Below are 15,673 nucleotides of genomic sequence, written 5' to 3'. Positions count from 1 at the left end.
ACCCCTCTCCCACCTGATTTAAATTCAGAGGGGATAAAATGATGTAAGAGTTGGGCTGCCAAGGGGGGTAAAATGGTGTAAGAGTGAGGGGGTAATTCGTTCGGGGGGGGGGAAATGACGTAAGAGTTGGGCTGCCAAGGGGGGTAAAATGGCATAAGAGTGAGAGGCTAATTTGTCCAGATGGTGTAAAATGAGGTAAGAGTTGGCTGCCAAGGGGGGCAAATTGGTGTAAGAATGAGGGGTAAATTGTTCAGATGGGGTTTAATGATGTAAGAGTGAGTGGGTAATTTGTTGAGATGGGGTAATTCTAACAAGTTTTATTCATATATATATATATATATATATATATATATATATATATATTTTTATATATATATATATATATATATATATAGACCGTCAAGAGTTGGACAAGCTTTGATGGTCTGGAGGATAAGGCGACGCAGCTGAGGGTACAGAGGTTGTGGGTTCAAGACTGGCAGTCTTCAGGTATGGGGGCTAAAAGATTGAGGGGGTTAAATGATGTAAGAGTTGGGCTGCCAGGGGGGGGGGGGGGGGTAAAATGATGTAGGAGTTGAGCTGCCAAGGGGGGTAAAATGACGTAAGAGTTGGGCTGCCAGGGGGGAGTATGATGTAAGAGTTGGGCTGCCAAGGGGGGAAAATGATGTAAGAGTGGGGCTGCAATGGGAGTATTTTTTAGGAAAAATGCAGCTCAAAACTCTTACATCTTTTTGGGCTGCATTGGGCTTCCATGGGGGTAAAATGGTATAAGTGTGAGGGGGTAAAAGACAAATTAACCCCCCACTCTTACAGCTTTTTCGGTCTGCCAAGGGGGGTAAAATGGTGTAAGAGTGAGGGGGTAAAAGACAAATTACCCCCGAACTCTTACATCGGTTTACCCCCCCCCCCCCTTTGGCAGAACAAAAAAGATGTAAGAGTGGGGGATTAATTTGTCTTTTACCCCCTCAGTCTTACACCATTTTACCCCCCTTGGAAGCCCAATGCAGCCCAAAAAGACGTAAGAGTTTTGAGCTGCATTTTCCCAAAGAATCCTCCCATTACAGCCCCACTCTTACATCATTTTGGGCGGAAAATTCAACCCGGGTTTGAAAATGTAAAGACTTTCGACAAAATGGTGCATCATGTGATAGAAAATGTTTTGAAACACTGGAAATTTTATGCCTCATAATGTCTTACCTCAACAATTAACAGTAATTTGCTTAAATGAGCAATCAACGTCTATATCTCGCACGTGTAATCAGTAGCGTGGCACAACGATTGATCCTAGGCCACTACTGTTCTTTGTCTCTGTCGACGATCTCACAGACGCTATACCAAACTTTCAGACGCTAAAACTTCCAGGATGATTTGAAAATTATTGCATTGAGCAGTAGTGGTCATTATCAGGGAGCGCGACGTCTAGACATCGGATGCAACTTTAATTAAATGCAAAAGGATACATATTAAGGCAAACCTCCGAATTTAAATGGAGTATTGTCCTATTGTTTAAATTAGGAGGCAAACCTCCTAATTAAAACAATAGGACCATTAGTTTTATAAAACTAAAGGTCCTATTGTTTTGCCGGTACGTTTAAATGCACGGCATGCTTCTACGCATTTCAATACTGACTCACAATACGACATTCCTAATAAGATCACGAGCTCGTGTGGCGAAAACACGAGACAATTCACCAGAGGAGAAGAACCAATCAGAGTCTCGAAGTTATTCGAAAAAATTTTTGTCAGAATGAAACTTTTGAACATTGTAATTAAACATTACAGCAAATATTGAGGATTTTTAATCAAAATTACATAAAGAAAATGTGCTGTTTTATTATTCCGAGCAAATCTGTTCTGACAACAATTTGCAAAAGGACAAAAGTTTACAAATGCAGTTACTTCATTAAATGAGAAAAATAATTAGAAGGTAAACTATAACAATCTTCAGCCTAAATGAGAAAACTATCAAAATTTGACGAGTTATTTCCCTGGTAAACGGGTTGACAAACCTAGGGGGCTGAAAGCTTGAACCCTCAACCTCATACAGCAACGACAGACAGCACTAGAACACAAACAACTAATGGCGAACGAAAACGATTGCATCAAACAAACATGCGCCTCTCTTCTTCAACGACAGCACCCATTGAAGCATAATTTATGTAGCACCACATATGTAACTTTGAGCCTCTAGTGCGGAGGATGTAACTCCTAAGGAGAGCGAAGCTGATTTTTGCCCTTGGTTATGATGTCAGCATAGTTGTATTTTTTTTTGCGCAGAGAACTTTGATGCCAGTTACATCAGCATTTTTTAAAGCCAATGTGCCAGCTCCATCAGTGAATAAGAACAAATCAGGAGAATATATTGTTTCCTCAACATCGATTACTATGTTCTATGTTCGTGTTTGTTCTTTTTTATTAGACTCGTGATATCTGTAGGCTTCGCTACCGCCTTTAGGGCAAACTTTTTTCAAACTTATGAAATATTTTAACATCAAGTTATGATTTTTGGAACCTGGATTCCCAAAGTCCGTTGACCTTGACATCTAATCTTGGATCATCTTCATTTGCCAACGATGTAATTGCAAAGGTTCCCCGGCAACGGCTGAAGATGAGGTGCAATCTCAACTTAAAGACAGATATCACTTAACAAGTTTGCAAAGATAGCGATAAGTTCACGTTGTCTCATGAGGATGTATTATTATAATTTCGGACTGTCGAGGGCATGTGCCAACGGAATTTTTCATTGCATACGGATAAGGATGGCATCTTGCTTCAAAAAAATTTAAAAAATCCTGATATCTGATATAATGGAAAAGTTTTTGATCAGCAATTATTTTATAATTGAACTTTAACTGGCAACATTTAAAATGCTATGGTCAAGAAATGCCTTAAAATGTGAGCAAATTACTATCCCCTGTTTTTGAAGCAGATAGTCATTTTTTTGTTCTCCGGAACGATTAGACAAAACGTTAAATCTCCATGATTTTCCAAGATAGAGCTAAAGCAGGTATAGCTGTTATCGACCAATAAGTTTTTAATGCTCTGTTCGTAAAGCTATCGAAATGAATTTTGACGCACTCTCTGAAAACTGACCAAATAAACTGCATAAATTTCAATTTAGCTGCGCGAAAAATATATCTGCAGCCATTGAATTTTTGTGTTCTATTTACAAAAACTATCTTGACACAAAATATAGGATCTTACAGTTTTACTTTGAAATTGTAAAGACATTTGCCAAAATGATGCACCATCTGATAGAAAAGGTTTTGAATTACGAGAAATTTCAAGCCTCATAATGTCTTACCTCAACAATAAACAGTAATTTGCTTAAATGAGCAATCAACGTCTATATCTCGCACGTGTAATCAGTGGCGTGGCGCAAGGATTGATCCTAGGCCCCTATTGTTGTTTGTCTCTGTCAGCAATCTCACAGACGCTATGCCAAACTTCCAGACGCTAAAACTTCCCGGATGATTTGAGAATTATTGCATTGAGCAGTAGTGGTCTTTATCAGGGAGCGCGACGTCTAGACATCGGATGCAACATTTATTAAATGCAAACGGATACATATTAAGGCAAACCTCATTAAATGGAGTATTGTCCTATTGTTTAAATTAGGAGGCAAACTTCCTAATTTAAACAATAGGACCCTTAGTTTTATAAAACTAAAATCCCTATTGTTTTGCCGGTACGTTTAAATGCACGGCATGCTTCTACGCTTTTCTATAATGACTCGCAATACGACATTCCTGTTAGATCACGAGCTTGTGTGGCAAAAACACAAAACAATTTACCAGAGCAAGAGGAACCAATCAGATTCTCGAAGTTATTTGAAAAAATTTTTATCAAAATGGAACTTTTGTACACTGTAATTAAACATTAAAGCAAAATAATAGGGAGTTTTAATCAAAATTAAATTAAGCAAATATGCTGGTTTTTTATTCCGAGCAAATCTGTTCTGACAACAATTTGCACAAGGACAGTAGTCTACAAATGCAGTTACTTCATTAAATGAGAAAAATAAATAGAAGTTAAACTATAACGATCTTCAGCCTAAATGGGAAAGCTATCAAAATATGACGCGTTATTTCCGCGGTAAACGGGTTAATGAACCTAGGGGGCTGAAAACTCAAGACTTCAACTTCATATGGCAACGAAAGACAGCACTAGAGCACAAAAAACTAATGGCGAACGAAAATGATTGCATCAAACAAACATGCGCCTCTCTTCTTCAACGACAGCTCCCATTGAAGCATAAATAATTCAGCACCAACTATGTACCTTTGAGCCTCTAGTGTGGAGAATAGAACTCCTTAGGAGAGCGAAGCTGATTTTTGTCCTTAGTTATGATGTCAGCATAGTTGTATTCTTTTTGCGCAGAGAACTTTGATGGCAGTTACTTCAGCACTTTTTAAGCCAATGGTCCAGCTCCATCAGTGCATAAGAACAAATCAAGAGAATATATTGTTCCTCAACATCGATTAATATGTTCGTGTTGGTTTTTTCTATTAGATTCGTGATATCTCTAGGCTTTGCTACCGCTTTTATGGCAATTTTTTTGCAAATTTATGAAATATTTTAGCATCAATTTATGTTTTTTGAACCTGGATTTCCAATGTCCGTTGAGCTTGACATCTAATCTTGGAATAAGCTCAGTTGCCAATGATGTAATTGCAATGTTTCCCCCGGCAACGGCTGAAGATTAGGTGCAATCTCAACTTAAAGACAGATATCACTTAACGACTTTGTAAAGATCGCGATAAGTTTACGTTGTCTCATGAGGATGTGGAGGGCTTGTGCCACAGTGAATTTTTCATTGCATACGGATAAGGATGGCATCTTAACTGGGTCGGAATCATAGCGACGAGCAATGCCAATAAAAGATTGTTTTTGCGTTACATCGAGGTGATATTGCTTCAATGGAATAGCGTTCAAACAGCTTGATGTTTGCCTTCTACAACTTAAATCCCGCAAACGAATCTAGTTCACATTCAACTCACACTTTATTACTGTTTTTTTTTCAAATTGATATCCAGCTCTTTCTCTTGTTTTTAATTTCAAGTACGATTTGTTACTGCTTTATTTTGGGCTTGAGCAAATATAAGGATAACGGACAGGAAAATTAAAGTAATCTTTGTATTTTCTTAAGAAATTTCAGGTTAAATTATGTGCAAGCCACCCTTCATTTTTTTAAAACGAATGATTGTCCATTTTTTTAAAACATTAAGCGGGATTGTTTAAAAGTTCCGGTAATAGCTGAAAATTGATCGACTTCTAACATTATTTTAAAAGCTCTTGGATAGCACTTCTTGTTTGAGCTAAGAACGTCAAGTTATGCTGAATGGATGAAATGAAGAATTTTTTTCAAAATATTTTAAGGCAAAAAAACTGCATGCAATTCAAGTTCTTTTCTAACGATATTTGCTTTTTGAAAAATTTTTCTTCACATTTGTTTTCTGCATACTCGGAAACTATTAAAATACCAAGTACTCTCTAACAGTCAATTATTTCCAATTCATAGTAAATAAAAATCTGCTGTGCTCTTTCAAATATTGCTCTTTGTTTATAATATGGCATTTGGTAAGATGGTATTCAAAAACAGGATTAATTTTTTTTGAAGTGTGAAAAAGTTATTCCAGGTTATGACGAGAGCCGACAGTTTTACTTTCGCCTGCATACCAGTTTCAATCAAAAAAACAATTGTCAAGAAGTTCAACAGAAGTGGATAATGGTAATTCGATACATGGACATTGAAATGGGTCACCTGGGGTTGTACTTTCCTGAGAGTTTTGTTTGTTTGTTAATATACAAATTTGATGTTCCACGATGTGATTTATTTGTCGAATGACAGAACGAAGAGCAAAATTTCTCCGATAGTTCTCAAAGAAATTTCAGGGTTGAGACTATTGATCGCCTTTTTGCGTCAAACAGAAAGATCACCCCCGAAACCGTATTTTTGAAAGCAGCTCTCAGTCAATAAATGGGATGTTCTGTTCCTTCCTTTGACCTATACACAAGTACCTCGCGCTGAAACTTCCCAACTTTCTATCGGTCTTACACCGGGACATTTATCAAGCGCTTTCAAATGACATGGATTATACGGAGGAAGGAAAATCCAAAACAGAACTTGCTATGCTTAAGGTTTGTTTAAATATCACTTGGCATAGACCGGTCGAAGCCACCTTTAGGATGTGAGAAGTTTTCGGCATTCGTTGGAATCCAATTTGGAAGATTCATTGCTGGCATCCGTGTCGTCTCACGGGAGATTTTGTAATCATTGAGGCAATGAGTTTTTCAGAAATGGACTGTTGGTTCTGCAAAGTTTTTGAGTTGTCATAGATTACTCAAATTAGGCTTTTTGGATTGTTTCTCACGTAAGACATCCTGGACTGTTTTTTTTATAAAAGTTTTCAGTTAAATAAAGGTAATCACATTTTGTTTCTCCACTATGATTTCGATTAGAATTGGAGATTTGTTCTCTTGGCATGAATTTATCAGGTTCTTTGCGTTCAACGACATATAGTGTCGCTTTAGTTTCATTTTCACCTTCCTGGATAGAAATTGCTTGAAGAAAAAAGAAAACTAGATCCCAATTTATCAATTAGTTTAAACGCCTTCCAATAAATTTTTTAGTTGTCCTCCTGTGTGTTTGTTCCTAAAGATTGAGATGAGCCATTACCATTGCGCAGTGCATTGCCGTTTCTGCGTTAGAGTCATTTAAAGTGGCAGAAAATTTTCAATCACAGTATCGGTCAACTAGGTAATGTTTTGTTTCTCAAAAGCGTAAAAAATGCTTTCCATTGAACAATTTAACCGTAGATGTATTTTATAAGCACTATTTGCTTTCGGCAAGCTTAATTGAGTAGCTGCTGAGTTAAGAAAAGGCTTCCCCAGATAAATGTGCAATCTGGCAATCAACCACGGCACGGTTTAACGCTGTTATCTCTGAAGATTTTGGAGTTGCTTCCGTTTTGCAGCTTCTGCGGCCAAAATTCATGATGTTCTCGCCTCCTTGTGAATCCACTAATAATATTTTGCTGATGGGTGGCGCATGAGAAACAACTAGTCCCTGCACCTCTCAGATTGTTTGAACATTTTTAGCAGTGTGACTTCTCGGATATTAGTCAGTGGGATAAATCTAATTGAAGGTGTTAGTAGTTTTAAGACGCCTATTTTATTAACCAATTGAGACTGCTAGTATGCGGGGTTAACTAACAAACAAACATATGGTTACCATAGAAAGAAAAGTGTATACCATGTATATAGAAGTAGTTAATTGGGAGATTGAGGTATGGGACACATTTTGAAAGGTTGCATGTATAAAACCGCTAATTAATTTATATAGAGCTTAATTTTGGTTGATAATTTTATTATTTATGCAATGATTTTCTTGGGGTTTTGGAAATGAATATGAAAAAAGGATGAAATTTGTTTGATGTTAGTCTATGATTGTTAGTCTAGAGGAGATTTTAAGGTCGCTGGCTGAGGGGAGTCATTTCTATTGCAAATTTGTATGAAAATTTGTTCCAGTTACTTCTGCACATGATACGACTGCAAGCGTGTTGCTACATACAGACGTTATCAACAAGAAAGCTGTAATTTACAAAATTGAGCATTGTTTCTAAGATTCTGCTTTTCAGACAATCACGGTTTGAAAAAAATTGATTTAAAAATTCATATTGTTTGATACTCTCGGTTATTCGTAAGATGAAATTTTTTTCTTGCTTTCTCAGTTCTTAATTCTTCAGACTAAACACATCTGGGCTTCGTCCTCGGTTTTCAATCAAAGCAGGTATTTCTAAGAGTTCCTTATCTTCAAAGATTAGCTTTGACAGGATCAGTAGTTCAACCATCTAAATGTACATGGGTAAAGGCAGTTTGTTTGGAATTTTCAAGCCATTTAAGTACTGGTATTCGTAATGTCACGTTTTCCATTCGACTTCTCTTCTCAAACTTCTCAAGATTTCTCATGTTTGCTCTAGTTAGTTGAATACAACTGAGTTCATAAACCTGGACCGGCTTAGCAAGCGCTTTGTACAGACCCAACATGATGTGCATTTTCACTGCGTACACAAAATTTCGCTCTAAAGTGAACAAGACCATTTACGGTTGCAGTTTAATTTTTTTATATTGTTGAAGGTTTCTGGTCAGGTCTTTAAGATTAGCACCTCTGATTGAGTGTATCGCTGCCGTTTTGTGCTCACGGTCCAGGTACTTCGTCCGCAATAATCCGATGAGCAATCTCCTTGAAAAGCTGGAAATCTGTTTGCCTTGAAGCGTGGGATCAACCTCCATTAAAAAACATTGCGGCAGTACATAGAGTACAAATCATTAAACGGACTTTTTTGTATATTTGAAACAAAGTGAAAAATTTGAAATGAAACAAAGTGGTGATGTTGATGAAGTGCGTGCATTTATTGTGATGACGTGCGTGTATTAATTTTTCTTCGCCTTATGTGGTTCTATGTTAATGTTCTTTCAATACGGTCTACATAAAGACGTAATTCAAATATTTTGCGATGTTGATGACTGACGGGTGTCTCAGGGTGTTTTCTGTCACGGGTTCCCTGACTGATTGAGCAAAGCACGATCTGAAAAACTAACTTATTGAATAGCAAATGCTATTTAATGGGAAAATAGATAAATTAGGGAATAAACGCATGTATAAGACCGCTAATTAATTTATATAGAGCTTAATTTTGGTTGATAATTTTATTATTTATGCAATGATATTTTTGGGGTTTTGGAAATGAATATGAAAAAAGGATGAAATTTGTTTGATGTTAGTCTATGATTGTTAGTCTAGAGGAGATTTTAAGGTCGCTGGCTGAGGGGAGTCATTTCTATTGCAAATTTGTATGAAAATTTGTTCCAGTTACTTCTGCACATGATACGACTGCAAGCGTGTTGCTACATACAGACGTTATCAACAAGAAAGCTGTAATTTACAAAATTGAGCATTGTTTCTAAGATTCTGCTTTTCAGACAATCACGGTTTGAAAAAAATTGATTTAAAAATTCATATTGTTTGATACTCTCGGTTATTCGTAAGATGAAATTTTTTTCTTGCTTTCTCAGTTCTTAATTCTTCAGACTAAACACATCTGGGCTTCGTCCTCGGTTTTCAATCAAAGCAGGTATTTCTAAGAGTTCCTTATCTTCAAAGATTAGCTTTGACAGGATCAGTAGTTCAACCATCTAAATGTACATGGGTAAAGGCAGTTTTTTTGGAATTTTGAAGCCATTTAAGTACTGGTATTCGTAATGTCACGTTTTCCATTCGACTTCTCTTTTCAAACTTCTCAAGATTTCTCATGTTTGCTCTAGTTAGTTGAATACAACTGAGTTCATAAACCTGGACCGGCTTAGCAAGCGCTTTGTACAGACCCAACATGATGTGCATTTTCACTGCGTAAACAACATTTCGCTCTATAGTGTACAAGACCATTTACGGTTGCAGTTTAATTTTTCTTATATTGTTGAAGGTTTCTGGTCAGGTCTTTAAGATTAGCACCTCTGATTGAGTGTATCGCTGCCGTTTTTTGCTCACGGTCCAGGTACTTCGTCCGCAATAATCCGATGAGCAATCTCCTTGAGAAAGCTGGAAATCTGTTCGCCTTGAAGCGCGGGATCAACCTCCATTAAAAAACATTGCGGCAGTACATAGAGTAAAAATCATTAAACGGATATTTTTGTATATTTGAAACAAAGTGAAAAATTTGAAATGAAACAAAGTGGTGATGTTGATGAAGTGCGTGCATTTATTGTGATGACGTGCGTGTATTAATTTTTCTTCGCCTTATGTGGTTCTATGTTAATGTTTTTTCAATACGGTCTACATAAAGACGTAATTCAAATATTTTGCGATGTTGATGACTGACGGGTGTCTCAGGGTGTTTTCTGTCACGGGTTCCCTGACTGATTGAGCAAAGCACGATCTGAAAAACTAACTTATTGAATAGCAAACGCTATTTAATGGGAAAATAGATAAATTAGGGAATAAACGCCCAACACTGGATTAATATTGGCTGGTCTGGGGGCCTCACAGCACTACGCTTTCATAAAGCATTTCGTATTGTTTATATCTATCAATAAAATGATATATACGAACGTCAGCTGAGGAAGTAAAAAGACAGACAGCATTAGAAAACAAACAATTAATGACGGAAGCAGAAGAGTCAAACTAACAGCATCCCTTCTTCAAACAACCTCCCATCGAGGTATCTGCAATTTTGCGCCACCTATGTGTCCTTTACCCACGAATGCAGAACACAGAGCTCCGCAGGAGAGCAAAGCTGTTTTTGTCTTAGATGCGATATGATATCAGCGTAGCTGTCCTCTTTTCGTGCAGAAAGCTTTGATGACTTTTGTTTCAGCGCTTTTGAAGCTGATGGGCTAGCTCCAACAGTGCTTGCGAAGATAAGCGGAAAAAAATTTTGCTTTCTCAACCTCAGTTACTCTTTGTTCATATTTATTCCTTTTATTAGATTCATGGTACTTGTAGAAGTGGCTTCAGTTTCAGGGCAGCTTTTTGCCAATGGCTTGAAAATTTTCACATCAAAATAAGACTTGTTGAACTTATATTATCAAGACCGTTGGCTTAGATACCTAATCTTGCATCATCATCAGTTGTCGTTGATTTAAGAGCAAAGGTTTCCCCTTGCAACTGTTGAAGATGGGGTTCGATCTCGACATCATAATAGACATCACTTAACAAGTTCGCAAATGAATCGCGGAGTTCATAATGTCTCATGTGCGTTTATCCTCCTTTCAGACAGTGGAGGGCATGTGCCACAGTGAAGTTTTCATTGTATTTGCTTAGAAATTGCATCTTCACTGGCTCCCAGCTGTAGCGAATGGCAATACCATCACGAAACTCGCTTTTCGTTAGGTCGAAGTGATAACGCTTCACTGTAATAGCGTTCAATCAGCTTGATGCACCCTTTTTACTAGATAACTCAAGTGATATAATCTCGTTCCTATTCAATTTGCTCTTAGTTCTTGTCTTCTTTAATTTGATAGCAAGTTCTTTCTCCTTTTTTTCATGTAACATTTGTTGTTGCGTTAGTTCGGCTTGGGGCAGAGATCGGGATGAGGGTCTTCACAATTGAATTAATCGTTCATATTCCTGAGGGCGGTCATCAGGTTTAATAATGTTCAAGCCACCTTCCCTTATCGGCAACGAAAAGATATCCCTGTATTAAGGACTGTAGGCATGATTCCCTAATAGGTTAGGCAATAGCTCATCGTTGATTGATTTCTCACCCTCTCTTATAAGCATAGTAGCCGCTCGTGCGCAATGCTCTATGTCTTTGGCGCACGGGCGTAGTACTTAGTACAATTGAGCGTAGTATTTGTTTAAAATGCAAATTCAGAAGTTAAATTGTTAAGTAGATTAAAAAGAAAAAAAAGTTAGTTTAAATAGATTAAGATTTGAATGATTGCTAAGCGCTGATGTTAAGTTTGGTGTTCAATGCATGAGTTTGATCCTCGCTTTGGTCGGTACCCAATATCGGTTCTATAATCGTGGTAAATTAACCTAGTCAACAAAGATATGTCAGTTTCCTTGATTTCGGTCGAAGCCCGAGCTTCGTCTTATGTCTTTTCTGACAATTATCAACCTTGTGTCAGCCATAAATCAGGTAATAAATCAAGTTTTAAACTAAATTTTTAAACTTGAAACCCAAGGTTTTTAGTTAATCTTTTTTAAATACGTGTGACACTCACAAAAAGTCTTCAATATTGGTTGTTGTACGTGATGAGAAGGTCAATTTATGCTGAACTGATGAAGTGACAGATTTTTGAACATTTTGAGTTGAAACATTGGCATGAGCGGCCAGCTTTCTTAACAACAATTTCTGTTCTTTTAATGATCTTTCTTCAAATTTCTTTTCTGCATTATCAGAATCTATTACACTACCAAGTACTCTACAACCGTCAACTATTTCAACTTCGTCGTGAACAAAAATCTGCTGTGCTTTTTCAAAAAGATGTTCTATTGTAATGATTTGGCATTTGGTATGATGGAACCGAAAGCAGGACCGTGTTTTTCCATTGAGTCAAAAAGCTTTTCCAAGTTATCAAGCGAGCCGACAGCGTTGACATTGTCCGCATACCGTTTTTGAACTGTGAAGCAATCGTCAAGAAGTTCAATTGAGTGGATAATGGCAATTCCATACATCGACATAGCAAGTGGTTCGCCTTGTGTTGTACCTTCCTGGGAGAATATTGTTTGTTTGTTAATAAACAAATTCGATGGTTCACGATATCAATTACTTATAGAATGATAGAGAGAAGGGCATAATTTCTCGATGTTTCTTAAGGCAAGATCACGGTTGAGACTATTTAAAGCGTTTTTTGCGTCCATAAGCAAGATCGCCTGTGAATCTTTGTCTTTAAGAGCACCTCTCAATGAATGGATAATATAATATGTTCAATTCCTCCTTTTTGACTCCTACATAGTTGCTGATCACCACCTATTATCTTAAGGTCGGTTTTAATACATTTGACAATAGTTCGCGCAATAATTCGCCTGATGACTTCCCCAATTCCTATTGGTCGTACACCGGGACATTTATCAAGAGCTATTAACCGACACGAATTACATGGAACAAGTAAACTTGTTGATTGCAGAAGCAAACTGAAGATTGCAAAAGTAAAGAAAGAAAGAATTAAGTTCTCTGATTCATAATACTAAAATTACGTGAAGAGTTCAGAAGAATTAGAGATAGATCAGAGGGAACCCTCCTAAAGGTGAATCACCTTTTATTAGGACCCGAGTTAAAAGTGCAGAGGATTGATCGCGTTTGATTAAAACCAACTTGGTTAAATCTAGTTACGGAATGTAATGGTTTGCGATCTTGTCAATGTTTCGTTGCCATTTTACGATGGATTCATGCATCTTTTCTTTTCAGATGTATCCGATGATTGTTTATTTCACGTATGTTGTTGTGTAGAAGAAAATTGCATACAAATGGTAAGGTGTTAATCTTTTATATCTCAATTTCTGTTAGTCATTACAAAATTCCTCCGCATATGAATTTCTATTTAGATGACGGAGGACCCTTATTCGAGCGACGGGTTTGGTGGGCCTCACAGTAAACGACCTAAATTGTCAGAAAGTAAGCACAATAATTAATGTATACCCTAAGTTGTCCAAAAATATGCCCAAAATTTAACCTTAATTTGAGTTACAAGATTCTCGTTTTATGATTGTTTTGAATGTTCAGACAACTTTTCCGAGAAGTTTGATAACGGGAAGAAATCAACTGGCTTTCCAGGAGAATTAAAAAACAATTCGACGACGGTTTTAACTCCAATTGAGGATGTTGATGGAGCTTCTAGACAGCAATACTCGACAACAATTTCTTTCAACATCAACTCCGTGGACAGCGAAAAGCTCAGTTCGCCGAGCTCTATGACAGCTCTCTCGACATCTTCGACGTCAACTGATGAAAGTGGATATCAATCTGGAGGTTGGTGGAATCTGTCTCTGAACCCAATTGGTCTTCTAAATATAGTGCTAAGTTTTAAAGTAGTACTCTTGTATGTTCAAATGTGATCCTCTTGCCATTAAATAGGAGTTACTCACTTAAGAGGTTAAGTCACAGAAAAAAATAGTTTTAATTATAGTTCGTAGCCGGGTTTGTTTGCTGATTAAGGTCATCGTTAACATGTATATATTCGCATTACTCTTAACTATTAACGCTAAAATTTAACTCATATTGACTCTCAGTGCTTAACTTAAGCTGTGCAATTAATTACAATTGCTTTTAAGGCAACTCTTCGACTCCGCAACCTTCTTCTGTAACGAGTAATGTCTCTATGAATGGAGTTTTCTCCTCTAACACAAACCTCGGCTTCTCTTCTCAAGGTGGACAAGTATCTGTCGTGATGACAAACATGCAAACCTCAGGCTTTTCTTCACAGATGCCAACTGCTAACGTCAATTTCAATATTAACAAGGTTGGATTTAATTTAGCTTTGTTTCCTCTAGTTGATTCAGCGCTAAAGCGCACATAATAGTAAATAATAAATTTATTAGTTCCTACAAAAACGTAAGCATTTAAAAATATAGCATCAAGAAAGAAATGGGCAAAATTATCGTTTGTGATACATTTTTAATTTGGTCGTTCGAGAGCAATTCTTCCGACGTTAGTCGGTTGTGTTTTATATTTATGAACTTAGTACATTCTTTCGCTTTCTTTTATTTGACGGTTTTTTTAAATTAAATTATGAAAGAAGAGAAATGGAAGCATTTTGATAATGGACTAATTTTGAAAATGAAATTAGAACTTAATGGTAAACTATAGCAAATGTACACTTCTTACACCTGCAATGTTTCAGCAATTTATTCCTAACCCTAACTCGTCAGCTGTTGGTGGTGGAAATATGTATCATGCCAACGGCCCTCAGAATCCAAGTGTAGCTTTTAACATCACGTCTTCTAATAACAATAACAACAACAACACAACACAATTTGTGCCTATGGGCTCTGCTGCAGTATATCACCAGTCGTCAGGGCCAGCGCCTGGCAGAAGTTATGCCTCTCCGCCGGTTGACCACACGGCTTCTCAAAAAGACACTCTAACACGCCAGCAACTTATATTTTTCTTTTGCCATTCGAGTGTTTGTATCGTGAAAAATGCAAACAATTCCAGACCTGCTTCGACGTGCAAAGTTCCGCATTGTTCGCAAAGCAGAATGATTCTGCAACATTTGCAACAATGTGCGAATAGTCGTTTTTGTGGTGTGCCTTCATGCCAAGGACTTAGGTGGGCCCGCGATCATTACTCTAACTGTAAAAACATGTCTTGCATCTACTGTGAACCAGTACGCAGGAATAGACCAGGTTTGTCGAATTATCGCTGCATGTTTTCAAAAATTCTTTTTTGCATCACTTGTTTGAGAGGGTTGTTATTGTTTTAGCCTTTGCAACCAACAACGCCCAAAACAATATAAGGTAACTAGTTTGATTGAAGTACAAACTGAACCGTTTCCCAAAAAATGAAGACCGATTTATGTTATTCCAAATTATGTTATAATTACAGTCGTTTAATTTTTTAAAAGCAACTAGATACGAGACTGAAAACCAACAGTATTAATTGATAAACAATTTGGTCAAGTTGAAGTGAAAGTGAGAGCTGTAATTTTGAAAGCAATTGGTTTAGTTCGACGAACGACAGCTTGAAAAGAAAGTTGAAGGAGTGGATAATGTCGGATGAGCCTCTGAGGCACAGAAGTGACAATAGCAGCTCCTCGGCCAGCGGTGCTGCTTCGGTAGGTCGACGGAACCCTCGGTTCGAGTTGAACGACAAGACGCGTCTATCGTGCATCGCCAATATGGTCAGCGCCATCATTCCATCCAACACAGACTCCGCACAGGGCTGTCTTCTGGCCAATGACGAACAGGCTCAGCAAGTAAGAAGACTATTTGTGCTATAGTTTATTTAGAATACTTCTTCCTTGTACAACGATGTTGAAACTTTTGTTTGTTAAGGTTGAAACAACTGTTGGGGTTGCAGCAATTTTTAAGATCTTGTTGTTTGTAAATGAGCGGATATTTAAGTGTGACTAAATCGGAAAATTTTTTAGGCATCCTAGAACGAGTGATACCATATTAAAGCTTTTGAAACGCTCATTTGATTGGGATGAATTTCATTTTGAAATTCAG

The 15,673-nt window shown here is 37.3% G+C and overlaps 1 protein-coding gene across 1 annotated transcript in view; it reads left to right on the top strand.

The window, feature by feature from the left end:
- LOC142353219 (uncharacterized) overlaps positions 1 to 15,673 on the top strand; it is a 511,758-nt gene that overhangs the window by 465,717 nt on the left and 30,368 nt on the right. Inside the window, exons 2-8 of the mRNA XM_075405449.1 lie at positions 12,913 to 12,976; positions 13,052 to 13,121; positions 13,230 to 13,475; positions 13,778 to 13,965; positions 14,347 to 14,851; positions 14,929 to 14,962; positions 15,171 to 15,420. Coding sequence (XP_075261564.1) covers positions 12,974 to 12,976; positions 13,052 to 13,121; positions 13,230 to 13,475; positions 13,778 to 13,965; positions 14,347 to 14,851; positions 14,929 to 14,962; positions 15,171 to 15,420 — 1,296 coding nt within the window. The 5' untranslated portion in view covers positions 12,913 to 12,973. The remainder of the gene's footprint in view (positions 1 to 12,912; positions 12,977 to 13,051; positions 13,122 to 13,229; positions 13,476 to 13,777; positions 13,966 to 14,346; positions 14,852 to 14,928; positions 14,963 to 15,170; positions 15,421 to 15,673) is intronic.

The sequence above is a fragment of the Convolutriloba macropyga genome, chromosome 14 (assembly GCF_964194025.1).
Source record: "Convolutriloba macropyga chromosome 14, txConMacr16.3, whole genome shotgun sequence".
Lineage (NCBI taxonomy): Eukaryota > Metazoa > Xenacoelomorpha > Acoela > Convolutidae > Convolutriloba > Convolutriloba macropyga.
This window is presented reverse-complemented; position numbering and strand designations above follow the sequence as displayed.